This window comes from Osmerus eperlanus, chromosome 9, assembly GCF_963692335.1.
Source record: "Osmerus eperlanus chromosome 9, fOsmEpe2.1, whole genome shotgun sequence".
Lineage (NCBI taxonomy): Eukaryota > Metazoa > Chordata > Actinopteri > Osmeriformes > Osmeridae > Osmerus > Osmerus eperlanus.
In genome coordinates, this window is record NC_085026.1 from 8,527,985 (window position 1) to 8,555,500 (window position 27,516).

Genomic DNA, 27,516 nt, shown 5'->3' on the forward strand with positions numbered 1-27,516 from the left:
TTCTTAGACAGCCTTTCTCCAAAAATATATAGAACATTTTGATCCTAATTAATGCTGGTTTAATGCCTGTTATAATTATCATAAAGTCATTGAAAAATTTAATTAAGATTTCCTTTGAGATACAGTCACACTTTGGACACACTGTTCAGTGTGTCAGGCAATCATATCTGCCATTACTGTAGAATGTAAGGAGGCAATATAATCTGATCACAGAAACTGTAGAACATTGGTAACATGCTATGCATTATTCTGTACATTATTATTTCCAAACTGAAAGAGAGATCCTTATTAAACTTGAACACCCTGATTCTCTGGCTGTGAGAGGCTTTCATTGAAGATGTCCTCCTTCTCTCTCTCTGCAAACAGAACAGTGTGTGAGAAAAATATCTTTGTCAGGTCCATTGTCATCTAGTGCTGGATGGTTCATCTGATGAGTGAATCACCTCTCTGCCTTGGTATGTATGTCGACATAGGTGCTTGAGTATGTGCCTGTGCGTATATGTGTATGTGTGTGGGTACACGTACATGCATGTCTGCCTGTGTGTTTGCATACATGTATTTGTGATTGGGTGTGTATGTGTGCAAATGTGTGTGTACTATGTGTGTTCGTACCTGGAGGTGCCTTGTCAGTTCGGGAGATCGTCAGGACCGCCAGGCAGGTTGTCAGGAGGCCAGCCAGTCACTGATCAATCACAAACTCGCAAATCTCTCTAACGAAGCCTTCAAACCCACATAAAAAAAACACACACACACACATACATACACATCCTTAAGAAACCCAATGAAATATCACGAGAGTTGCAGATTCCTGAAAGGAGCCCAACTGAAAAGGCCTCGGCCTCCTCCTACCTGTGGTGTTAAAATGTAGCGTGTGCATGTTGCGTACATCACCTTTGTTTCTGGGCGTACGTCTCACTGAAAGCGAGAGATCTGCATATTAGGTGGAAAGGAAGGAAGGAGAGCTAGCCCTGCAGAAACGGAGGAGAAATAGAAGGATGTTGTTTTTCTTTTCCAGACCCTCAGGTTGACAACCAGGACATGTTCCACACGTACACACACACACAGAGACATACACACACACACACACAGGGTGGAGGGTTGGTGGTGGTTGTGGAGATGGTGTGGGGTCAGGGGGTAATGGTGGACGGTGGCTCTCACCTACACAGTAGATTATCAGATTAACTCACCTCACAGTGAAGGGTGGTGTGGCAGGCTGGAATGAGAGCACAGGAGGGATGGGGGTTGATCTTGCGTCCTAATCCTTCTTGTTGTAGGTCAGAGTTTGGATAGGGATAGGGTAATTGAATGTTTGTCCCGCCACTCCCCCGTGACCTCAAGGTTCCACAACAGCCAGTCTCTTGGCGTAAACACTGCAGAGAGATAGCTGCTGGAGAGTCACATGACCGTCATCCTGATCCATTATTAAGCAGGCCTGGTGGACCGGGTTGAACGGCTGCAGTATGAATAAGTAAACACAGCCACCTCCAGGGTCCAGACCGTCCCTGAGCATTACCCAGTTAGATGTTCATTACTGGGGGGGGCTGGAGGAGACACCCCCCTCTAGCTTCTGATCCATCAGGATCTGTGAGTCTGAGGGGGGATGATTGAAACTGTCTCAAGAGCGCTACCAGCATGTGACACTTAACTATCACTTCGCATTACAGACACTTTGCTTTCATGAGCACACATACACCACTAGCCAACTGCTGAACACACATATGAATACAAAGATGCATATTTAGCCACATTTAATCCAATTCTACTTAGTCTTCACAAGAATCCTGTCAAATCGCCTGAAACAAGGCATATCCAAAGTAAATGGAAAGCTGTATATGCATATTTTACACGTTTTTTTTATGTTACATCAAGGCGTTTTCTAAAATTGCCCTGTGGAGACTCCAAAAGGACCCTTGGTAACCAAAGTCAAATATTTAAGATAAAAAGGTATTACTTTTCATAATTGTTGTCTTTGAGGGAGTCAGGTGGCTGAGCGGTTAGAGAATCAGGCTAGTAATCAGAAGGTTGCTGGTTCGATTCACGGCCGTGCAAACTGACGTTGTGTCCTTGGGCAAGGCACTTCATCCTACTTGCCTCAGGGGAATGTCACTGTACTTACTGTAAGTCGCTCTGGATAAGAGCGTCTACTAAATGTAAATGTAATGAAAGGTGGTACTTAAAACTATCATATATCATAGCTAAATACCCCATTAGTATTGCTGAAACACTGTTTCATCAGTATTTACGCAGAAAAAGCTCTGCTTCTATCATCCATTTTTCACGTGGACTTTTACTTAGACAGTTTCAAAGTTACACCGAATATTGCCAATTGGCGTCTGCAGAATTTCATTGGCTATACGGTTAACAAGCTTATTGTGAAACAACAACTGAAGCTAATTTCAACCAGCTGAAGCCAATTCTAACTTTGCAAAGTGGAAAAGTTAGAATGATGCAACAAGAGTTATGGATGTGATACATGGTTTTCGATGAAATACTTACCTTGGTTAGATAGTTTGGACCTTTGGGAATGTAACCAGACAATTTCTGTTTGGATATTTTGCATAACTGGACAACGAGCCTTGTTAGGTGAGTAGTCTCTGTTTACTTTCACGTTGTGTTGACACGTTCGTGGTCGGCCAAAGAAGTTGTGTAGGCTACCTGCGATCTTGAAATGGTTTACGTCAGTAGCATCACAAGACTCATAACTTTACAACGATACATGGCATGTGTAGCAGTCAAACGCACGTGCAAAAGCTTGTTTGTGTGTGTGCATGTACGAGTGTGTTTCTGTGAGTGTGTGTGCGTGTGTGTGTGCACATGAGTATGCTTGTGTCTGTATGTGTGACAGAGCTCAGCATGTTCCCTCGTTCTCCTGTGTAGAGCGCTGTCCTTCAGACTCGACAGAATGCAGCTTTGATCTGTTCTGAACCAAGCAATCACTCAGTACTCTCCCAACACCACTACTGTACTGGAGTTCGCCACCCAGCCCACAGACACCAGGGGCAAGTGTTACTTATCTCCCCCCCCCCCCCCCCATCCATCTCCTCATTGCCCCTACTGGGGGATGGTGATTGGACCAGAGAGTGTGACTAACGCCCACGTCCACAGCTGCCCACACCCTGATATCCAGTCTGATTATGTTAACATACACACACCTACTCGTCCTCAAAGCCCCCCTTTGCTCCATGGCAACCACCCTATTGAGCCGGCCTGTTGGCTCACCCTCTGTCCCGCTGGCGGGAGTGGCATCGTCAAGGAGATGCAGGGACGCAGGTGACGGATGTGAGGCGTGAGTCATGGTGTCATGGTGTCATGCAGTTGTTTGGGGAGGGAGGGAGGGATGAAATGGTGCAAGCAAGAGATGGTCAAGAGGAGGAAAGAGAGAAATGTCTAAACGTTTCATGTGACCTGGTGCCTCCTGCGGAGCGGCTTATGGGTGACCTGTAGATGAGCTCAGACCCTCTCATGACACTGATTAACACATTAGGATGAAGAGCAGGATGTACCGTCGTGGACAGTGGGTAGCTTGCGGCCCACCATGTGGCTGTGTGTGTGGCTGTGTGTGTGTCACATACAGGCTTGTGAAGGCGTGTTAGAAAGCAACCTCCAGGCCTGTTCTGGTGGTCCAGGTCTGTAATCAAAAGGACATATTTGAGCCTGACTGTCCTTATAGTAACATGTTACACACACCCCCATGTCAACATGTGGTGTATTACACGATAACATGGGGGGGAGGGTGTAATACATGTTACTGTAAAGACAGTCAGACCATGTAATACACGCCTCATGTATATTCATAATATAGCCTTTTCCTGCAGTAAGCCTCTTCACATCTGTACACATATAGCCTCACCCCCCCCTCCCCCCCATTAACGTGTAACACACAACACGTCACTTGGCCCTTCTCTCCTTAGCAACCCAGCCTGTCAGGTCTAGCACCAACACAGGAAGCAGACCGAGATCCCCTCCGCTCCACATCATGTCCTCACACAGAGAGAGAAGGGTGAGGAGAAAGAGAGGGAGAGCGACAGAGACGGATAGAGCGGGGTAGAGAGAGGCACAGAGAGAGAGAGAGAGGGAGAGCTCAGGGCTTCTCAGTGTGCTTGCTGATGATATGTGGGGTAATGATCTCCCAGACTTTGCATCACAAGCCTGACGCCGCGCCCCGGCCCGTCGAGCGCTGCGCTCCCTCGTATCTCCACGCTGCGAGAGTGGGGACTAATCTCCAACCGTCCTCCCCAAACCCACTTTAAAGGCTCTCTCCCTTCTTCTCTCCCTCTCTCTCTCCCTCTCTCTTTTACTCTCTTTCCCACCCATCCCCCCCCCCTCCCTCCACCAGTGACACTTTCTGTTTGTCAGTCTAATGGCAGAGTTTGTAAGGACTTTTGACTCACGCCTCTCCAAGAGATGTCAGATAACGTGTGGAGTTGCCAGGGAGGGAGGAGGGAGGGAGGGAGGGAGGAGGAGAGGGAGGAGGGAGGGAGGGGGAGGAGAGAGAGAAGAGTGAAGGGGGAGGTGAGGAGAAAGTGCAGAGAGAAGAAATAGGGGGAAAGACTGTGATTTCCCTAATCCCCACCCTGCGGCACTTGCAAGAGGATCAGTTGGAATGTAACAAAACAGATTTTGCCATCTTTTAGCTGTGTACATAGTTTGTGGACTCTGTTGGTGTACTTGGTATACTCTGTTAGAGTACTCGGTTGATGTACTTTCTAAGTCTGCTCTGTTAGTCCACTCTGGTGATCTCCAGTAGTCATATTTTATGGGAGTTGTGTTCAAATAGGTTACGAAACGTAAGCTCGCCTGCTCCCCTCAAAATCACAACCTTCGGAAACACCCGGAACAAAATACCATCCAGTTGTCACACGCACGGCCACAAACACACATTCACTCCCCAGCGCCGCCGGCCCGCAGCGAGAAAGAAGACTCTCGCCACACATGAATAATTAAAACCGAAAGAAAGCCATGGGTTTGTTTTTTTTGCAGGGTCAGCGCACCACGAGTGAGAAAGGTCGAACCGCAATGTACCGCATGAGCAGGGGAGGGCGGATGAAAAGGAGGTGGGAGGACATGGAAAAAAGGAGGCAGAAGCAGGCGGTAGAGCAGAGGAAGACGTTAGAGGTAGGGGAGCAGGATGAAGGGTGGTGGTGGGGGGGGGGGGGGGGGCGGGGTGGAGGTGTGCGAGTGATTGATCAGCATCAGGGACGAGGTGGTAAATGAGACACGGGGGCAGCTGTGAACGGGCCGTGAGCTCTGTCTCGCCGTCTGTAAGTACAGTTACATCAGATACAAACACACTTTTGAGAAAGACAGAGAGGGATGGAAAGAGAATGGTGAGTGGGGTAGACAGACAAAAAAGAGAGAGAGAGGCAAAGAGGGAGAATAATAGAGAGAGGGAGGTGGGAGGGAGAGAGCGAGACAGAGAGAGAGAGAGACCCGGTACAGTGTGTCCATGCGTGTGAATGGACGTCTCGAGGAGCTCGAAGCATCCTCCTGTGCATGCGTGTGAATGAAATAATTCCATGCACGCAAAGTGAATGACAGTCTGTGTGTGAGGGAGGGAGTTGCGGCGGGTGGGGAGGTCCAGTTAGAGGCAGCTAACTGCTGTCACTTTGGCTAGGGAGCAGCAGTTAGTAATCCTGGGAGGGGTTAACCCCTGCTGGGGCTTTGCGGCTATTTTAGGAGGAGAGAGGAGAGACCAGACTGCTGTGGACAACCCTCGGGAGGACTCTCTCGCACACACACACACACGCACACACACACACACACACACGCACACACACACTCCTGCACTCCCAGAAACACCTACACACACATGAAGGTAAACCAACACAGACACACAGGAAGACGCGCATTAAAGAAGAGCCCCCCACCCCACACACACACGAAAAAAACGAACGGAAGGAAGACAAGTCTACTGTGACCAGTGTGTCTTTATGGCGGACGATCACAGTATGGTCGGCGATCTCCCTGTCACACTGCAAGTCACATGACCGATCGCATGCCAAGGAGCTGCATCGTTCCTATGGAGCTGGGGCTGCCCGTTCACTGGAACAGGATCACGCCTGGATCTCACAGCTCGGATGTGAGTCACTCTCTGGGATGGCGTACACCAGTGAGCCAGCGGGGGGGGGGGGGGGGGGGTGGCACCAGTCCATGTGCCCACTCTCATCATCAATGGGCAGCTTGATTCAACAGCGAGTGGCGGCCGTCAAGATGAAAGAGAGGGCCGAGAGAGAGGGGATCGAGTGAGCAAGGCAGGCACACTCGCAGCACGATTGGCGTTGGCTGTGTGTGGGTGTGTGTGTGTGTGTGTGATGTAAACTGTCAGACCCAGCTACAGGGAAAACAGACCCATATCCAAGTGGATATGTGTGTGCATGTGTTGCCAGTGTTTGTGTGTGTTGTCATGCCATCTCCTCTGTGCTTGTGCTGTTTTGAACAGACATTGTCATTGCATCAGACTAATATAAGATAACACTCCCCGTTCCCATCACACACGCACACACACACATATTCACACACTGCTTATCCGATGTCTATTAATAGTTGCGTTTCTCCTCAATGATTAGCGTGCCTCTCAAAGCACCAGGCTGAGAGACGGGCCCACAGGGTTAACTTCAGCCCACCCTCTAAAGAGAGCTGAAGAGCTCCCCTCCTTCCAGCCCTGCCTCCCCCATCCTTCTCAGAGACCTCCATTCAGCCTGCAGATGGCTGCTTGTGTGTGAGAGACAAGAGCCCCACTCGGGTGGTTAACTAGTAGCAGCTAGCAGACAGGCAGGGAACTTCATTGACATGCAGGGAGTGTCTTTGATTCCGGAGAGGAGAGGAGAAAGAGAGCATGTTATGGAGGAGTGCAGGGTTATGGGAGTCTGAGGGTCCACAGGCTCAACCATGCATCCACAGGACAGGCAGGGTCTGCTGGAATTGCAGGACGGGAAAGGCAGAAGATTCTGTTATCAATCTCTGAGGATGTGGACCAGATTAGGTCTAAGAGTTTTACATTATGTACAGCCAGCCAGCTTGCCAGTTAATCAGCCAGTCAGCCAGGCTCTGTCTGCTAGCCAATTAGCCAGCCAGCTAGCCATCCTGTCTGTCAGCCAATCAACCAGCCATGTGTGTGTATGTCAGCTACTCTCTTTCCCTCATGCAACACAATGTGTAATTACTCATGCAGCTATGCTTATCTCTTTATTATTGTCATCCTAATTAATAAAACTGTCATAGCTCATAAACGCGAAAGATTTCTAGCGCCCTTGTGTGTGTTTGTATTCTGGGGCTGGGTGTAGAGCTGGAGTATTATGTGTGTCAGCAATAGTCAGACTAAAACAAAGTGCCATCCATCACAAGCTGCCTAGCCAGGCTTCAATAATAACTGGGTTAGAATAAATGGGCCATGATTTCAGAGGAAGAACAAAAACACGGAGGATTAGCCAAAGCACAGTCTTGTTAAAACAAACACACTTTGAAGACAATAACCCTGCCCTTGAGTCCAGTCCAAGTCCATCCTAGCTCTTTTTAATCCTGCCTTGTCCCTGTTCCAATCTGTCACCCTCCCAATGGAGCACAGCCTATCACAGCATTATCCTAGCGCAGTCCCTGCCCAGCCCAGTCCAGTGCCAGCCTCAGACCCAGACACAGCCCGGCCCACCCCAGCTGACACAGCCCAGTGAATCCCAGACTGACACAGGAAGATGGATGAATGCTCCTGCAAACAGGACCAGGGACGGTGGGTCTGAATGAAGATGAATCTGGCACAACTACACAGGAAGGCCAGAGCCCGAGGCTAGACAGACAGAAAGACAGACAGACAGACAGACAGAGAGACAGACAGGGAATGACACAGCACATCTCTCTGGGCTTGTGGTGTATAACCAGCTGCCTAGTCAAAGGACAGCTAGGTATGTCAGCGATTGAGCACTGCCTACCCTCGAGGACCTGCACACATCGAGGACCCTGAGGCGAGCGAGGAAGATTGTGGCCGACTCCTCCCACCCTGGTCACTCCCTGTTTCAGTCACTCCCCTCCGGCAGAAGGCTGCGGTCCATCAGGACCAATACCACACGCCACAAAAACAGTTTCTTCCCTTCCGCTGTTGGCCTCTTCAACAAGGCCAAGTGTTCACACTGACTTCATGACTCAATGCCCTTAAAACAACACTGCTTTTTGCACTGGACAATACAATCCCTATACCATTTGTATTTTTTGTAATATTTTTATTTTTATATTGTAAATTACTGCAACTTATATTTTATTGTATAGTTTATTTTAATCTAATTACATTGCTAGTTATGTACCCTTAGTATAGTTAGTCCTCATATTTAAATTTTAGATTCTTATATGTTTAATGTTTGCACCTTCCTGCCAAAGCAAATTCCTTGTCTGTGGAAACTTTCATGGCGAATAAAACCCATTCTGATTCTGATTAACCCTCTCGCACAGTCAGATCAATATTCTGGGATTTTTTACCCCTGCGGTTGAATATGTTAATCAATTGATGTTGCCTCTGGACTATGTTTGTCTGGGCTAAAGCTCGGTGGAGTGTGTGAGCATCTTATGTAATGTAGTGATTGCAGACACACACACACCCACACACACGAAAGTCTGACAAGATGCATCATCCACCCACCCATCCTGTCTCATCCCTTGTCCTCAAAGCGATTGATGAGGTGGCAGCCGTTCACCGTGTGGATCTTTCCGATCTTCCACGCACACACCAACACACGCGCACACTAAGCAACACACACACACACACTGTCGCTCCAGTGTCCCCGCTAGCAATCCTCCCCTCTGTGTCCAGAGAGAGAGAGAGAGATGCCAGTATCACACCGGGAGGTAATTTAGAGAGACAATGCCGGCTGCAGCCTCATGCTTCCTCCAGAGAGTCCTCTCTTGCCCTCCCTCTCCTCCATCTTCTCTACCTTCTCTCTCTCTTTTTTGTCTTTTCTTTTCATCAAATTCTGCTGTTTTGTGAGCCCGGGTGCTTCAGGGCTTCAGTGTACGGCGTTGGCTGCAGTGAGGACTGTGGAGTCACAGATAATCTACTTGAGAAACAATGTGACAGTGTTCCTTTTGATTTGAGACAGTTATCCCCGCTGCAGATGAGCACCAGTTCCAAAATATGCAGTACGTGTTTGAACAGAATTCCACATTTGAGAAGCTCTCTCTCTTTATTTCTGTCACCATCTGCTGATGACGGCTAGTTTCGGGAATGATAAACTGGCCCAGTTAAAAGTTCTACAGTTGGCTAGTGGGGCCAATTTTGCTAATGGGCAAACCGTTTGTCCCAACCGTGATAAAATCAAACATGTTCTGAGTACAAAGGTTTTGGGCCCAATCTCCTCTCAGACAGCAGGGAGTCTCCATGCATTTGTATGTAAAGCTTGGCTCACTGCTCAGTACACTGGAGACAATGTTGCTCGAGGAGATGGTGCACATGAAAGCTGGCATCGTTATCGCTGTAAAATAGGATCCAACAGCTTTGAAATCTGTTCTGAGATCAGGAGTCATCTAAAGCTTTGCCTACTTTTTTCTGTCTGATGTGAGGTCTGTGGAAGAGGACAGTTTGCGCCACTTGACCTGGTGTGAAAATTTGATCATGGAGTGGTTCACAACGAATGTTGTGAATATGATTCAAGAACTCTTCCAGTTGGCATCAGTGTTCAATGATAATGTCACTCTGAATGATGATGAAACACAGGGAAATACTATCAAGATTGTGAACATATGGCTTGGATAAATCTCTGACATGGTCCAGATATATTTAATTGGTCTGTTATAACAGACTTTTATTTGATCTTATGCAATCATTGACAAAGAAAGCACGCACACCACAAAAGGAAACCGGTCTCTTTATTGGACAGGTTTAGAGTGATGGCACTACCATGCCAGTCTGCTGTCTGTCTAACCGCGAGCATGCTGTACACATCCAGATTAGAAATGGCTAGCACCAATGACCATATGTGTGCCTTTGAAATGTAGGACACTGGAGTATGGCATTTAAAGCTGGTATTATGGCCTTTCACACACATATGAGAATCCTCCCCACCACCCTACCATCCACACAGACACATCACCCCCCCCTCCCCCCCCATTCTGCCCATATCTACATGTACTGTATGTCCCGATGGCAAAATGTCTTATATATCCTTATCTTTGTGCATTGATCCTACGTGTATTTAATGCTCCCCATCCCCTTGGACATCCATACTATAGAGGAGTTTGGGCAGCATGAATTGAAAGTTACATTTATACCCGTAATTTGATCTTTTTTTGCCGCTGATCTCATTTGTAACAGAGACAAGTTATTTTTTTATGTAGGCTGCAGTGTAGTACAATAGCCCAAGGTGTTATTTGGATGTATTCAATCTTGAGCACATTGTTCCCCATGGCTTATTTCTATGGTAATGTCTTGATAGGGAAGCGTGTGTCTGAATGGGTTCTCGGTATTAGGGTGGATATAGTTGCTGCTGTGGAGAATACCAAGCACTGTATTACAGCGTCAGCACAGAGAAGGACATTGCAGGACACCACCCAAATATATTCTTGGGGATGTTAATCCAAACAAGCTATTTCTCATGGCTAATTTGAATGAGGTGTCTCTAGTGAGATTTGTGTGCCTGTCTGCCTGCCTGTGTGTGTGTGTGTCTGCCTGTGTGTGTGTGTGTGTGTGTGTCTGCCTGTGTGTGTGTGTCTGCCTGCCTGTGTGTGTGTGTGTGTGTGTGTGTGTGTGTCTGCCTGTGTGTGTGTGTGTGTGTGTGTCTGCCTGTGTGTGTGTGTGTGTGTGTGTGTCTGCCTGTGTGTGTGTGTGTGTCTGCCTGCCTGTGTGTGTCTGCCTGTGTGTGTGTGTGTGTGTCTGCCTGCCTGTGTGTGTGTGTATGTGTCTGCCTGCCTGTGTGTGTGTGTGTGTGTGTGTGTCTGCCTGTGTGTGTGTGTGTGTCTGCCTGTGTGTGTGTAGGGTGCAGATTCCACCCACCCACCATGGGTGCTCCTGGTAGAGGGAGAGTTATGAGGATGACAGTGGAGAACAAACAAGGCCTGGCCTCCATGCTTACTAATAGAAGCAGCCGCTCAGGCCTGCCTCCCGCGTTCAAAAGAGCCCTGCTCTCTCCCTCCTGGCTTTAATCTTCCACAGGTGCACAAACACGGCACACACACACACGCACACACTTACAACACACACAGAAAGACCTAGAAATAGTGGAGGGTGAAAAGATACTGCAGCTATTGCAAAAGATGGGGAGCTCGTCGATCCAGTATATTTTCTAATCAGTGTCTTTTAATGGCTTCAATCTAAGACTGTCGACTGTTCAATATAGAAAAGAAATATGGTGCAAACGGGAGTATCAAGTGGCTTTAATTGGAATCAATTCAGTACACAAAGACAGGCAGACAGAAAGTTAGACACTGTCAGCCTGCCTGCCTGCCAATCATTCCACCCCTTTCCTCCACCCGCATTCCACCGTGAGTTGTCATTTGTGGCGTGGCAAGAAGGAACGGCAGCTTGAAAAGCGCCTTGTTTCACCTGGGAGCAGAGCAGCGTGGCGTGCTGCCTCGTGTCACGGGGGGGCTCGTTCCTACAGTCAACCGGGCTGCCAGATAGACGACCGCTACCAGAGTCCTCAGCGCCCATCCTCCACATACACATCCATGTATGAGTCTATGGGTTCCAGCTGCACTCCCTCTCCCACACTCCCAGGGCTGCCCCCGGGTCTACACCCCTTCAGACACGAGAGCAAGCTGGTCGCACGGGTCACAAACACGCCATGGAGACTTTTTTTCCTCGTTTCCTCTGAGAGCCTCTGAATAATGTAATGGGTGCTAGAAGGTGAAGGTTGGCGGTAAGGCTCTCTCTGACTGTCCATGTCAATGTGACTTGTCATTGGACGTTTCATCCGGGTTTGTGGGTGTTGCAGCATGTTGCAGTATGTTGAATGTGCAGAACTTTGGTTAGTCCAAAGAATGTTACAGTTCTGAGTTAAGGGCTATGGGTTGTGTTCCCTTCAGTGTGTGATTGTCGACGTCCATGACCCAGAGAGAGTTTGAGAGAGGGAATGTGAGGCCTGGGTAGCGATGTCTAGCAACGTGACACACACACTCACACACTCACACACTCACACACTCACACACTCACACACACACACACACACACTCACACACTCACACACACTCACACACACACACTCACACACTCACACACACACACTCACACACACACACACACACACTCACACACTCACACACACACACCTCCACCTCAGGTCTCCCAGGACCGACACTGCATCTCCCAGCAGCACACAGAGACGTGCAGTGTCTGAGGTACGGATGCACCCCCCCACCCTTGCCCTTTCCCTCCCCTGGTAGAGAAGTTCTCAAGGACGCGTCGCAGAACTCTTGTGACTGACAGACAGGGGGAGTGACAGGGAGTGGTAGTGGGCCTGGCAGCTAGCAGATCCTGGAGTGGCAGGGATGGGGGGAGGGGGCAACAACAAAGAAAGCTGAGTCACAAAACCTTTTTCTTTATTATTGTTCTAATTGTACTGGAGGATGATGAAAGGCTTGTCGGGCTCTCCCAGACTATTTGGAAGATGGTCACTTTGTTCCCAGCTCTTCTTAGTAAAGTGCATACTGAAAATATTGCATACAAAACGGTAACGTCAGGGTTTATCTGCATAACATCCATGAACATTGGAAAATAAATGTACACATTTAACGTAAAAGAACAATCTAAACCATCTGAAACCTCAGCGTGGTTAACAAAAATAACATTTTCATCGACAAAACTCGTTCCAGCGGACTGCCAGCCCCTTTCTTTGGTTTGTGCTGAATTATGTATCGGAAGATCAGCCAAACGTTTTTGGGATCTGAGTTTCCACTTCCTCAGCGCAGTAGTAAACACTGCATGATTTATCAAACGGCAGCGAGGATCAGCTTGCGAGGCAGCAGCAAGACGCCTCCTCAGCTGAGCCCGCCGCCGAACACTGTCGTAGGGCTCAGAGAGAGTGAGGTCATAGAGAGTGAGGTCATAGCAGGAAGCTGAAGTCTGCTGAGGTCACGTCTGGCTGCTGGAGACATGTTCAGACGAGGCCCTGTCTGGAGACACACTGGTGGCCTCTTTCACCGTCTCTCTCTCTTTGTCTTTTTACTCTCTCACTCTCTTTCGCATCCCTCCTCTTCCCAACCCACCGTCTTTCTCTCCATGTCTCTCTCTCTCTCTCTCTCTCTCTTACACACACACTGTATATTTCTCTCTCTCTCCATCACACTGTATCTCGTTCTCACTCTATCTCAGTGGCAGCCACTCTTGATCTGACTCACCTTCCTCCATCTCCCCTTTGTTCTTATCTCATCCTCTCTTATTCATGAGGCCCAGGCCTGAGTTTAGGTGATGTCATGCACATCTAAAATGAGATTAGATAAGAGCAGAAATCTCCTAGTCTGTTGTCATATGAGAAGTCAGCACTGAGCTGAGACTCAGTGAGGGTTACCATGATTGGAGATGTGTGTGTGTGGGCTTGTGCACACGTGTGTATCTGTGTCTGCCTGTGTTTATATATGTGTGTGTGTGTGCTGTATCACAGTCTGTGTCTAAATTGTTGATACCATGTTAAATATTCCTAAAATCTAACTTTATATCCCCGCGTGAGATTCCTCGAAATATTTTTTTTTAAATCCAGCTCTCTATAGATCTGATGCCACATACATTTCATTCCGAATGAACATCCTGTATAACGCACCCGTTAACCATATGACTACAGAGCATACATTAAACATGTGGAGACAGTTGTGAGAATCTATATTTGGTTTTAAATGCAGCTACGTGTTCCATACAATGCATACATTTACATCCATTTGCATACATCTGTGTTTTGACGATATGCAAATGACTGGGGAGAGAGCATCGACAGGAGTTGCAGAGCTGTTAGTGTGAGGGGGGGGGGGTCATGATGGGGTGGTGAAAGAGGGGGGGGGTAGATATAGAGAAAGGGGGATTGAGAGAGAGAGAGAGAAGGAAAGAGTAGGGGGGGATGTATAGAGAGAGAGAAGGAAAGAGAATGATGGAGAGAGAGAGGGGAGAGAGAGATGGACACTTATAGAGGAAAAAGAGAGATTGAAAGAGCAGAATATAGGTTGAGAGGGAGGGTGGGGGATGATAATGGCGCTGGCCTGGCCAGATGTGTGGCGCATCCCGGGGGGATTCTCAGTGCTCTGGGCTCCAGGATTAATCGTTTGAATAAAAGAAAACATAATTAAAACCTTCCCTGGCACTCCGGCAATCACAGATCTCTTGCTGCAGCACTGGCGGATAACTCACACCGAAGGTTCCTGTGTACGCCACCATGTCTTCACTCACACCAACCCCCACTGTCACACACACTCTCCAACCCCCACTCCCACACACACACACACACACACACTCACCAACCCAACCCCCACTCTCACCCATCCACACACATCAATCCAGCCGCCACTCTCTCACACACCATCACATACAAACAGACACACACACCACTTCCATTATACTGTACATAACTGTACATAACCATGGTTGGTCACAATTGATAGCTTTGTCTCTCCAAAGGGCCCCGCGTCAAGTGAACATGCTGCTGAATCACGCCCAGGCACAGAATAGACTTGCAATTTGATTGGCACATGAATCACACTCTAACTGGGATTGGATGGGAGGGAAAGAGATGATGTGAGTTATACGAGCCATTGGTCCATTGGCCGTGGGCGAGGTGAGATTGCCTCCCAGTTAGCAGCCGTATTACAGCATGCTCGTTAACTCAGGAGCGGGAGAGGAGGGGTGGGTTGGTGGAGGTGGGAGCATATGGTGTGTCTGAATGTCGAGAGGTCACATTCTCCCTCGGTCTCGGTCTCTTTCTGATAGGTTTCTCTGTTTTCTATTCTCTCTCTCTCTCTCCTTCTGTCTCTCTTTTTGATTTGTCCTTCTCTCTCTCTCACCGACTCCCTCCCTCTCTCTCTCTAACTCTCCCTTACAGATCCCTATGGGAGGGGCAATGCCGGACCATGGAGCAGATGTTTTGCTGGGATTGGGCAGTCAGGTTCACGCCAAGGGTTCAGGCAGGTTCCCAGTCCCACACAGAGTAAATATCTCTCCTTAAATCACTGAGTGTTCCTGATGGAAGCATTCCTTGATTGGCTGCTTCATTTTAAGGCCCTATAGGAAATGCACTGTAGTTTCTATGGTAGACTCTGGACTGTAAGTGTGTAGAAAGATGACATAGAACCAGTCCAGTCCGTCCAATCCAGCCCAGTTCCTGTAAGAAATATATTGAACATCATCTTCCTTACTACAGGCTGCATATGTACACATGACTGTGTGTAGGAGGAGGTGGGCTTGCAGCCTAACATTCAAGAGGAGCAGTAGACCAGTATAGACTGTATAACTAATGAACCTTTATTGCCGAGAACATGATGTACAGTTGTTGTGGGTTGGTTCCATATTGAGGATCTGGTGCAAAATAAATGACTAAAATAATCAATTTGTTGTGGTTCTGCAACACTGTGACTCATTAGCATGGAAAGGAATGGATCTTGCATGTGTTGCCTGTAAAAAACGATATTTGACATGTGCATGGATGTGTGTTGTAAAACTGTATTGATGACAGTGTGGGAGACCATAAACACTGACTGCTCATCTCACATTTACAGAAAGCTTTCTGTTTTTATGGCCGGCTATTCTGTTTCTTATTGCGAATCGTGGTTCTTACATGGAAATAAACCCACACGGCAAAGGACATCCCCCATTCTGTTTTGGCAAAGAGAGCAGGGCAGCTGTTCTCAGTGGTCACGTGAGCTCACAGCCTCGTTTGGAGGACGACCAGCTTGTCTCCACTCTACCTCCAGACCAACATGAGGACTCCAATTCCACAACATAGAATCTCAGCACTGTTAATAACATGGAAATAACCATGAATGTTAAAAAATGATAATAAAAAGAACAAAATAGAATGAAACACATATATTGAACTGTATTAACACAGTATGAAATTATATTGGTGGCCATTCCTGCCAACCAACAGGCCGTGCATGAAAGCATTCCCTAACATCAGCATTGTCCACAAAGGTCAACCCCCCCTCCCCGACACACACTCACACTCCCCTGCACTCCATCCTCCGATAGAAGCCCCTCCAGTGCACTCTGTCTGCACTTCCCTCCCCAAGCCCTTCAGTCCCCGTATCCATCACCTGCTCTCCGGTCCTGCCCCTCTGCCCGCATCCGTCGCTGGGTCCCGCTAATGAGGGGTTGGTGTATCTCTCTATCTCCTGTCACCCGCGTGTGTGTGTCTGTGGTTGTCACCCATGTAGTGTGGCCCTCAAGGAAAGAGCTGAGGACACTCCGACCGCCCTACAGGAGCTGATGTCAGCCGGATGCTCCCTCTTATCAGCTGTCTCCTGGTGCTGCATGAGCTGATGTATGCCTCGATGGTGAACCCACGGGAAACCCATTCTACCCTGGGATCATTCGACGATCTGTTTTCCCTTCATTAACGATGACCTAAGAAGAGTCTTGCTATTCTATAACTATCATTTCATAATATGGCTATGGCTGTAAGCTACCAGTCTGACGATGAAATGATTCTTGGCATTGGGTCAATGTTTTCCTCAGTTGGCAGTAAGCTAGAAGGCGATGAACACATGAACAAACCTTCCTAATCTTGCCCCCCAAGCCCCCCCCCCCTCCTCAGACAGGCTCTGCCACATTCGGGGGATGGTGTTAGACCACACTTAGGAGGATTCATTTGAGTCCTTTTCTGATCAAACTGGACTGCCATGCAAGTTTTAAGGAGCTTAACACAGCGCTATGGCTTCTCCTGGCAAGAGTTTCCTGGTGTGTGTGTTTGTGGGAGAGGATCTTCCCTCTCTAATGTAAGATCTCTCACTCTTTCATGCGTGTTTACATGTGTGTCTATGTGTGTGTATCTATTCATGTGGATACATGTGTAGGTGTGTGTGTGTGTGTGTGTGTGTGCGCGCCTGGCGTCTTAGGGGCATCTTAGGGTTAGTGCAACCATCTGCATCAGCTGGCTGGGTTACTAACACATTTAAATGTCCCATGTCCTGTGATGAGGGAGATAGAGGCAAGAGCTGCATTAGCAAGTCTGGCTCATAGAGGAAATGTGTGATTTTACGTAAATAATGAACCATCTTTTAATGGTAGCTAAAGGTAGCAGACATCATCTGGTGTGTGTGTGTGTGTGTGTTTGTCTGGTTATTTCGTTCAGCATCTATTCTTACATTACTGTAAATTAGACAGAGTCCTCTGGGGGTCTGTGAATTTACAGTCGAGCATATTCTCCAACTCGATCTTAGGTGGGAGATGCAGCTTGTAAGATGGGTTGCTGGTCATTAAGGCTTTGCTTGGCTGTTCTGTAAAGTGTGATTTCAGCTCTGTGTTATTGGCCTGGACGAGACAAGCACGTGATTCACACCAAAGGGCTGCCACATCAGAGAGGAGGGGGAGGAGGACACGGAAAAAGAGAGAGAGAGCTGGCGAGAGAGGAGAGAGGGAGGGGTGGTGAGTGGGAGAGAAAGCAGAGAGAGGGGAGTGGGGAGAGGGAGAGTACCAAAGACAGAGAGAGAGAGGTGGGGAGAGAGAGAGGGAGACCAAGGAAAGGATGGAAGGGACGAGAGAGAGAGAGCGAGAGGAAGAGAGGGAGGTAGGGGTGACATGCAGAGGAGAAACAGCAATAGAAGAGACAGCTGTATGGTTCACCCAGAGTCCAGAGGTAGCGCTGAGTGAACTAGACCAGAGGAGGAGCAGCATGGCGTCCTGTGAGCATGTGCTGCATGTGAGAAGTCATGGAGGGAGCTCTTTTGGGTGCTGGACTTCACAGGCTGCTTCGGACTTCTTGTTTTTGCTGGAGTGTACACCTTCTGCCACCCTCTAAATCAGATCACTATTAGCATGGCTTTCAGCTGGGGCTGTTCCGCTTAGACTTTACAAAACACAGGAGTTGTGTACACATGTGAATGTGAGTGGACTGCCGACAGAGAGGGAGAAAGAGACAAGGCCTTCAGCTTGTTCAGCTGGAGATCAAACTATCCACCCAGCTTTTGTTCCTCTCTCTCTCTCTCTCTCTCTCTCTCTCTCTCTCTCCCTCCTTCTTCCTCTTTGTGGCTCTGTGTCTGTCCCATTAGAGAGAGAACACCACTGCGGCTGATTAAGCCTCGACCCGCCACTGATTTTTATTGGCTGTCCAATGGCGTGGAACTTAAACGTTTATCAGGGTCGATGGGCGATGCAGCAGGGGGTGTCTGTTATACCTGCCACCAGGGAGGCCTGGGGCGGAAGAGAGAGAGATGGAGCGAGGGAGAGAGCGAGGGATGGAAAGAGTGAAGGGCTACCACAGGCAGGGGTGCCAGCATGGACCTCACCTTACGGACGGAGCAGATTCAGCACACGATAGGAAAAGGAAATCATTAAGGTTTCTCTCCTCTGCGGTGTGGCCTACAGTGTAACGATTGTAAGCACTGCCAAGTAAAAACCGCTCTTATGCCTTCCTGAGCCAAGTTGCTGATTTAGTATAATACAGTGTCTCAGGAAGGCGCATTTAAAAAAAAAATACAGGCACCAGGCTGTTTTTGTATTTTTTCAGACGTGAAACTTTTATTATCCTGACTCACTCAAAATACCAACCGATTTGAATGTGTTGTGTCTTTGTGGAAGCAAAGGGGATGATTGCATTGGCTGCAGGTTTGCTGGGCGCTGTCCTCCCTTGAACCCCTAGGTGGCAAATCAAATCATAATCCAAAGTCCCCCCCCCCCATCCCCCTTAATCCAAGAGGTCATATTAAAAGTGGGATCAGACATTAATCTGGCATCACCTTTCCTGGGCTCTCTCAGCAGTGATTGTTGAGCAGGCCTGTCCTTGCAGCCAAATCCGCCCCCCCCCTTCTCCACCCCATCCGAATGGGTGCTGCCACTGTCACATGGCCCTTTGTTTCTCCACGCTTGGAGGCTTTCATCGGTGTGTGTGTGTGTGTGTGTGTTGGGGGGTGGTCATCTGAGGACGGGCCTGGTGTTCTTAGATCCCAGAGAGGTGTTACAGCATGTCCCCTCACATGAACCGGCAACACCAGGGACCAAGCAAGGGTGAACAGGGAGGGGAGCCTGCAGCTTCGAGACATAGAAAGACAGGGTTATAGAGTCACATGAAGAGAGACATAGAAAGACACGGTTATAGAGTCACATGAAGAGAGACATAGAAAGACACGGTTATAGAGTCACATGAAGAGAGACATAGAAAGACACGGTTATAGAGTCACATGAAGAGAGACATAGAAAGACACGGTTATAGAGTCACATGAAGAGAGACATGCTAAAGAAAGGAAGAGTGAAAGTGGGAGAGAGAGACAGAGCAGGACACAAAGACATAGAGAAAGAGAGACATTTAAACTCATAAAAAAGACAGAGACATCAAGAGAGAGAAAGAGGAGGCTGAATTGTTCCCCAGTCAGACTTCAGGGTGCAACACGGTCCAGCCATACTGTACCATCCTCCTCTGGGTTGTTTTTGTTTTGTTTCAACAGAAGCCATATCTGCCTAGAACATGTGGTGCACATGTGCTGGAGCAGTAAGCAGGCTAATTTCATAGCTTTTGGCTTCGGTGGATCAAAAGACCCACTTCCAATGTTTTCTTCTGTTTGCTTTCACCCTTTCAAGCAGTAATCTGTGCAAAAGGCAGAATTAAAGCAGAAGGCCCCGGAGCCAGTCTTTCCCTTTCAGATTGTTAAAAGAAGGGGAAATGGATGGGTATGGCTCCGCGGGCACCAAGGATTGTGGGGTTCGTTTTCAGGTCAAAGTGCCGTGGTGTACATCACAGGTTAGGTCTGTGGAGACACAAGAAGGCCCTACTCGAAGGTCCCATGATTCCTCCTACTGGTTTATGTGTGATAAGTCAAGTATGTGTAACTCACACGTGATATGTTTTGTGATCAAGGTCTATCCCAAAGATCCTTTAGAGACACAAGGCCATGCAGGGTTGGAGTTTTAAACCAATGCCGACCTTGTGTGGGTGATAATTATTTCATGTGGTAGCAGTTTGAGAACCACCTCTACCTTTCTGCCGGCTGCAACCACCACCCTCCACCCTCCCTCCACCAACCTCCACCCTCCCTCCACCCCCCTCCACCCCAGCTCTCGGGTTCTACTGAGGGGGGGACCCTGTGATGTAGAGCCGCTGCCACGGAGCGTCGTAAATACAGACGTTAACCACCCCGGCCACATCAGTAACAGCTGCCACAGCACAAGCCTGTCCTTCGCATGTCAAGCCTACCAGCCGGGACACTGCTGGCTGCTTTACTATGTTAGGGACCCACAACCACTAGACTTCTGTATTGCTATAGCAAAGAACATTAACAAGAACATCTACGTTTGTCCTTTTGGTGGCGTATCACATCTTCACAGGACAAGGCAACTATTGCATGCAAGGGAGATTTTGGACGATGACATAACCATGTTATACCGTAGCCATGGGTATTGGGTACATGGTATTGGATGTCACAGTTATGGTTTGTCCGTGAAACCAGCTCCTGACCTATGAGTCCCTGTGTGTTCATCCAGAGATGGAAGCCGCTAATGCATCAGTGGTCTCACACTCTGTGAACCACCGTCTCCGGGGGCAACGGCTTTGCAAATGGACTATAGAACTAAACTGTCATTGGATGAAACAGGGGTCAAGGCTTAGATGAAGGCTTAACGCATGGGCCATTCTGTTTCAGTAGGACTATATGTTGCTGATTAAATATGTGTCAATTAGTAATGATTAATAGATTGTGCTAACTATTTTATTAATTTTGTAGTTCTGGAACTGCAACTGACCATTTTCATGAAGTCATTTTTCAACAAGACGTTTATGAAGCTGCATTTTCAGCATAAAACATCATATCTGGCATTCACGTCCAAAATCTTCCCCTTAAATCTGTTCCAATGTGCTAGCGGTTTCTCTGCAGTGCTCTTGAGAATAGGATTAGATGCTGTATTATATAGAAGAGAGCTTTTGCTGAGTCTTAGCTTGTGAGGCTGTGTCAAAACTAAGTTGTTGAGAATTTCTTCAGCATAAAATCCTCTTTCAACACAGCACTTGACTTATATACATCTAGACAGCAGTGAGACAGGGGTACCAAGTGTAAAAGATTCGAAATGTGGAAATAATAAGTTTTACGGTTGTTATGGGCTTCAAGATGACATAACTCAAGATGACAAGATGCTTACAAAACAAACAGAGAGAAACGGCAACAATTATACAAATACAGTATATTCTCATCTTTTAGAGACAACAGTTTCCATTTTGTGTATTTCTCCCTAATGAAATCTACTCCCCCGTTCCATATCGTGTGTATTGACACAGAATTAATCAAAAGACAGAATGCAAGCAGATTGGAGCTTGTCGAGGAAGGAGTATTGATTTTTTTTATGGAGGCCTGTGTGTTTTCCGGGCAAGCTCCTTGTTAAAGTGTGAAATAGAAATGGATGAAATGACATGGAGTCGCTGGTTACTCGTAAAAAAGCAGCTTTCCCTTCATGAGGTGGATACCCGCTCTCTGCAGCATCCAGGGGAGAAGACTTCTCCGTGATCCCGGGGCGTTTCTACCGGCAACTGCTCTGAGATAAATGACAAAGATTAGAAGCTAAAATGATCCTGTAAAAACCTCCCCTGTCTTTATTTTAAGCACCTGCAATCAGTGGAAATTGGTGGTGTTCCTTAAGTCTTGTCTTGCGTTCTACCAGGACGGCCGCAGTCCTGTTCTGTCGGGCCCCGCTCTGGGAGAGGAGGTACCGAAACTCTAGATAAATGCTGGGCTGCTCTGGAAGATCTCTCTTCCTGTGTCTGCATGCTCCAATTCTGATCCACAGACCTGATCCAGGTGGAGAGGTGTATATGTTTTGCACCTCCAGCTAGCTCCCTAGGTAACATGATCACTCTCCCCCCCCCCTCTCTCTCTCTCTCTCTCCACCCCTCTCTCTCTCTCTCTCTCTCTCTCTCTCTCTCTCTCCACCCCTCTCTCTCTCTCTCTCTCTCTCTCTCTCTCCACCCCTCTCTCTCTCTCTCTCTCTCCACCCCTCTCTCTCTCTCTCTCTCTCTCTCCACCCCTCTCTCTCTCTGTCTCTGTCTCTCTACACAAAGGACACAGCAACGCAGGTACCATATCATATTTAACCGAAACATCCAACTCTCACATGATGTGAAATGCAACACAGCATGCATAATTGCATTCATACATAACCCAGTAATTTTGGCATTTAGCTGCGAGTGGCGGTGAGTGAAGATACCAAGGTGAATGTGTGCAGGGAAAACCAGTGACACGGTGACTGTCCACAGTCACACATTTACAGTATGAGTACAGTTTAAAGATAGTCCTTGGCATGTATGAGGCTCACTGATTTTTGGACCATAAAAATTTGTAGCACAACAAAATCCCTCCCTTTTTCACTGTACAGTATAGGTTTGTGCATCTGAAAGACAGATCAGAAACGGAAAACAGGATGACAACCTACAAGTGATGAAGAGATGAAGGAGAGATGGAGAGAAAGGAGGCGTGTGTGTGAGGAAAGAAAGGCAAGCACTGCATTGCATCAAGTCAAGCTGACAAACTGCACCTCTTCCTTCTTCTTTTTTTTGCCTAAATTCGTGAGCCAGGGAGAGATTTTGCGTCCCTACTGAGTGCGAGATGGATGGGTCAGTCCTCGGCCTCTTCATTTCTCTGAACTCTGCCGAGTCATTCTTGCATCCAAACTCTCTCTGGTCAGCCCCTTACCACTCTCCTTCAGTTACTCTCGTCTACTCTCTCTCTCTCTCTCTCTCTCTCTCTCTCTCTCTCTCAGGAGTGTGGGCGTCTACTACAGTTTGGCACTTTCTCTTTTTTCTCTGTGTTCTTGTTCCTGATGACCTTCATGAAGAGCACTCTTCCCCTCAGACGGAGCAGCTCACTTGCTTTCTTTTCTTCCTCAAATTAGAGAAGAAGGGATGAGCAGAAGACTTAATAGGTCTGCCCCCTGTATCGATAAGAATGAGGTATCTCACATCCCTACAATACACAGGGTGTGTCTGTGTTGGCCAAAGGCCCAAACTCAACACTGAAACATTGAAAACAGTTACATGTTAAGCACATGACCAGGGGCTGACAGCAGGATTTGTGAGTGGGTGCTTTTCATAGAGCTTCCCCAACAGGGAACATAGGGTATTGATGTTTGTCACAGGGGGCATCCCCATTATAAAATGCATTGAAGCCACTGAGCAACACATTCTGGTGAGATGAGGATCAAGGAGCGGGGAGGGGGGGGGGGGGTCTTCTTGTGGGGAGTGACATAGTGGGTGTGGCGAGCCTTCCCACTGCACCAAGCAAAAGCTGACACTATAGGACAGCACTGATAAGGCAACTCAAGCTCTCAGAAAGTAAAGACAGAAAGCACTGCACTTCACACGTTTCTGGTGTACATGAATCCCACTTTTATTTTTGGACAGAAAAGATGTTTTTTTTTCTGACTTGTTTTGGTTACATTGAAAACCATTTTATGAAAAACTGTAGCACCAGAGAGTAGATTTTTATTTTTGCCCATTACTTTGTTAAAAATGTCAATTTGTGCTATTTTGAGTTTCGATCAATTCTGATTGTGGAGAGACATTTCCTTCTTGTATATAAAAAAGACTAGCACTTTACTTCTTTTCCAGTCATTTGCAAAACAAAAGTATATAGAGAAAATGCCATATATCCTTTTCATTTAAATCACAACAAATACAGTTAAAGCAACAAAAGAAATTGGGCGGCATAGAGCATACTCCAAGCAAGGGAATTAGCTTTCATGATGAATAATACTATATATATATATATATATATTTATATATTTATATGTACACATATTATGTTTTATATACAAGTATGGCACTTGATTACACAAAAGCAAGAAAACACTTCACAAATGAAAGCAGTGGGCGCTTTGGTGTGTTATAAATTAAGGAAGTCACAGACGTTAGCGTTTGCAGCAAATCCACCAGATACTGTTTTGCAAGTCAGCTATATAGCAATGGAATGATTACATACGTTAAGGTCAGTGGTGCAACACAGGCAACAAAAAACATGAATGATGCTGATGTATTTCAACTAGGTCGATCCATAGTCAAAATGGATTTATATATATCTATGCATATATAAATCTGGAGGATAGTTTTTTTTTTTTTTTTTTACTTCAGCCGGTGTGTATTGTGTCGCTGAAATAGGTTGGTGTCAAAAGTCGGTGGAAAATGTTTAAAAACACCGTCAATAGCACATATTGGGTTCGGCTTGGATCCCCGTGTTCACCTCTTAGTGCAATTTGCATTGACTCTCTTCAAGTACAGTAGACCAGCCCACAGAGAGGATGCGTGAACACGTCAACATGGTCTCTATTTAGCGCTTTACACGAGTAGAAACGTTTACTAAAAAGTTGCATCAGTGCAATATAACAAATAAGTCAACAAACGTGTAATTCACGCCTGCAAAAAAGTCAGTAAAAGACAAACAAATCAAAACTCTGCCCACTCTTCTGAGGATGACATGGATCAGGCGCGAGCATCCGTCCATCCCGTTCATTGTGGTTACTTTTTTTTTTTCACTGCACATTGTCCATTTTCTATTAGTGTCTCCATGTGCTACACATAAGCAGAGTCACTGGACTGAGTGCGACCGAAATTGGGCACACTCATGCGGGGCAAGTCCTTATTTCTTATCTCATATATGGACTTCCGCCTAGCTTGCACACCTCGCACGGCCGTTTTGATCTTCCTCCAGCCCAAATGATTGAGTTCTGCCAGATTCAGCACCACACAAAAACCACTGACCGCAAACATGAAGACTAAAAAAACTGTCTTCTCCGTTGGTCTGGAAACGTAGCACTCGACATCTTTTATGCAGGGGTATCGATCACATTCGTACACCGATGGGACGTTGAATCCGTACAAGAAATATTGACCCACTAAAAAACCTATTTCCAGCGCGTTTCTGAAAACCACTTGGATTATGTAAAACCTCGAGATACCCTCTTGTCGCCGCAATTTTGATTTAGTAGTTCTCATGACCGAATTGGGAATCTCTTTGACTTCCAAACAGTCCGGTTCCGATTCTTTGGTGGAGTTCTCTGTGTTCTGAAGTACTCCGTTAACAATTGTGTTTTTAATCTTTTTGCTGTCATCACGTTTCATTGAATCTTGATCCTTATCCAGACTCAGGAAGACGGTAGAATACCGCCGCTCCTTCTGCTTAGCTGATTGATGCACAGAGTATGTAATAAAACAAAGACTCGGTGTGCAAACCATAATTATCTGAAAAACCCAATATCGGATGTGTGATATTGGGAAAGCCTTGTCGTAGCAAGCCTGGTTACAGCCCGGTTGTAGGGTGTTGCAAACAAACATGGTCTGCTCGTCATCATAGACTGTCTCTCCAACTATTGCTACGATTAGAATCCGGAAGATCACCACCACAGTTAGTAGGATCCTAAAAAAACAACAAAAAAACAAGCAACGTGTAAATATAATGTCTGTTATTGAGGTTTATTCATTGTAAATGTACTCTGTGTGCCTTGATTTTGTGCTTCACTTAGTCTTTTAACGAGCGCGTGTTGGGGAGCTGTCCAGTGCTGAAACGGAAAACTGCTGCACGCAACTCTGTTTTAGCACTGGTTTGGGATGGTATGTGCATTTATTATGTGATAAACTAATGTCTGTGTCAGTATTATCTAGCACTTGTGTATTGATCATAGTTTACATCTGGACATGTATTTAGGCTATGTAAATATGCATTGAAATGTTTTACTTTTTTTTTTAAGGATCTGGCTTTACTTCTGTAAGCTTGTGACCGATACAACGGTCCTTGCTTGTCACAATCAGCCATCAACAACACGTCTTTCTGTACCTTTCAAATAAACGGTTGAAGATTAATTCTTACCTTCCTATCATAGTAGAGTGCTGCTGGACAGCAGCCTCCAGGAGCCTCTCTAGTATGGTCCATTCCCCCATTTCTGTTCATCCGGAGAAGACGAGGGCACGCGGCACTCTGGTCGAATTCCTGCAAAATTGTGGTTATTTCCACGTCCCGTTCGTTGTCACTCTCCAGAGGTTCCGAGTTTATCTGGCAAATGCATTGATATCGTGTTGAAACCGCCGTCCCCCTCTCTCTCTCCTCTCTCTCTCTCTCTCTCTCTCTCTCTCTCTCTCTCTCTCTCTCTCTCTCTTGCGCGCCGTGCGGAGTTGCATGTGAGAGAGCGAGTGTGCTGTGTCCGCTGCTCAGCGCTCCCGCGACGCTGCTACACTTTTCCTTGTCATGGGAGTCTGAAGGGCTGATTACGATAAGCCCTCCTATTTTCGATCTTCAGATCAGGTTGATGGGTCGCGCGCTGCGTCTGGATCGAGGGAGGTTGAATTTAATGTCTTGCCAGCGTTAATCCTCCTTTAAGTAGTCTCCTCCTGCGTCACGCGCAGACAGGTTTGTGGAGCGCGGCCAAAATGCCAGGGTTTTTCATTTTCAATATTCGGCAAATAGACCTGGGGCCACCGTGAGATTAATCTGTGATAATATGATTGGTGGTAAGCTCAGAGAACCCCGGGTGTGTGTCTCCTTTGATATAATCATTGAGCATGCCGGAATTGTGCCAGGTTGCGCGCTTGGGGCGACTCACTGAGGGCTAAAGGGGCTGGGGATAGACTGTGTCCTGAGTTTTAGGGTCAATGTTTAGTCTCCTGATATTTTGCCACTTCTAAATCAGGTGCTTTGATAGCCACGCGTGATTGTAAAAATATGCCTGCCATTACACATTGCCAATGTAAGCTGGACGGGTTCAGTGTTCTCGTTTTCGGTAGTAAAACTATTGTCATCAACACGAGGTAAAGATAATGCCGTGGATGTGACTGAGTGAGAGTACAGTTCCATCCGACCTGCTAATCGCTTTAAGAGGCTCCCTGTGTGTAGGGGTTATAAATAGAAGCGACATGGCTCCGCCCCGTGTTTTGCCCTCAGACATGATCAACTCACTACAAGATGCTGGGCGTGTGCGCAAGACTAACAGAAGACTGCTGAAGAATGTTACGCTGATTTGGATGGTTGCCAGATACATAGTAATTGTTGACATTGCAAAACACTGAAAAGTTAATACATGAAATTGGAATGACTGACAATTCTTGGTAAAAGCTTTTTCACCTATAATGCACGAGGATGCTTATTTACGAAACCGCATGGTATCAGTAGCTCAGATTTAGGTCACGTGGTGCATTTTTTAAATTGAATGAGAGTCTGTGGTTAATTTATCAGGAAATTGCTTAGCCTACCTCCCGCTGTAATCTTTTATAACCTTAACTCAAATCTTTTGTAACCTTCCACTCAATTGTCATGTGACCTACTGGGTTCATCACACAGAGAGGAAGAGAGAGACAGAGAGGAAGAGAGAGACAGAGAGGAAGAGAGGAAGAGAGAGAGGAAGAGAGAGAGAGAGAGAGAGAGACAGACAGACAGACAGACAGACAT

General features: G+C 47.0%; 1 protein-coding gene and 1 long non-coding RNA gene across 2 annotated transcripts; one reads left to right on the top strand and one right to left on the bottom strand.

Moving 5' to 3' along the window:
- Nucleotides 1-2,451: 2,451 nt before the first annotated feature.
- On the top strand, nucleotides 2,452-15,407 carry LOC134027019 (uncharacterized). Its single transcript, XR_009931405.1, has 3 exons — nucleotides 2,452-2,583; nucleotides 14,576-14,732; nucleotides 14,997-15,407. It is a non-coding gene; the product is annotated as an uncharacterized LOC134027019 (long non-coding RNA).
- A 9,069-nt stretch (nucleotides 15,408-24,476) lies between these two features.
- LOC134027111 (gap junction delta-2 protein) lies at nucleotides 24,477-26,205 on the bottom strand. Its single transcript, XM_062470263.1, has 2 exons — nucleotides 25,945-26,205; nucleotides 24,477-25,494 (listed from the first exon to the last, which is right to left on the bottom strand). Exons 1-2 carry the CDS (start codon nucleotides 26,013-26,015, stop codon nucleotides 24,651-24,653), a joined length of 915 nt encoding a protein of 304 aa, XP_062326247.1. The 5' UTR covers nucleotides 26,016-26,205; the 3' UTR covers nucleotides 24,477-24,650.
- Nucleotides 26,206-27,516: the final 1,311 nt, after the last annotated feature.

Bases quoted from the DNA above. Each gene is read 5' to 3' on its own strand.
- LOC134027111 (XM_062470263.1), bottom strand. From the start codon at position 26,015: ATGGGGGAATGGACCATACTAGAGAGGCTCCTGGAGGCTGCTGTCCAG. The intron at 25,495-25,944 runs GTAAGAATTAAT...TTGTTTTTTTAG, and splicing joins CACTCTACTATGATAGGAAG to GATCCTACTAACTGTGGTGG.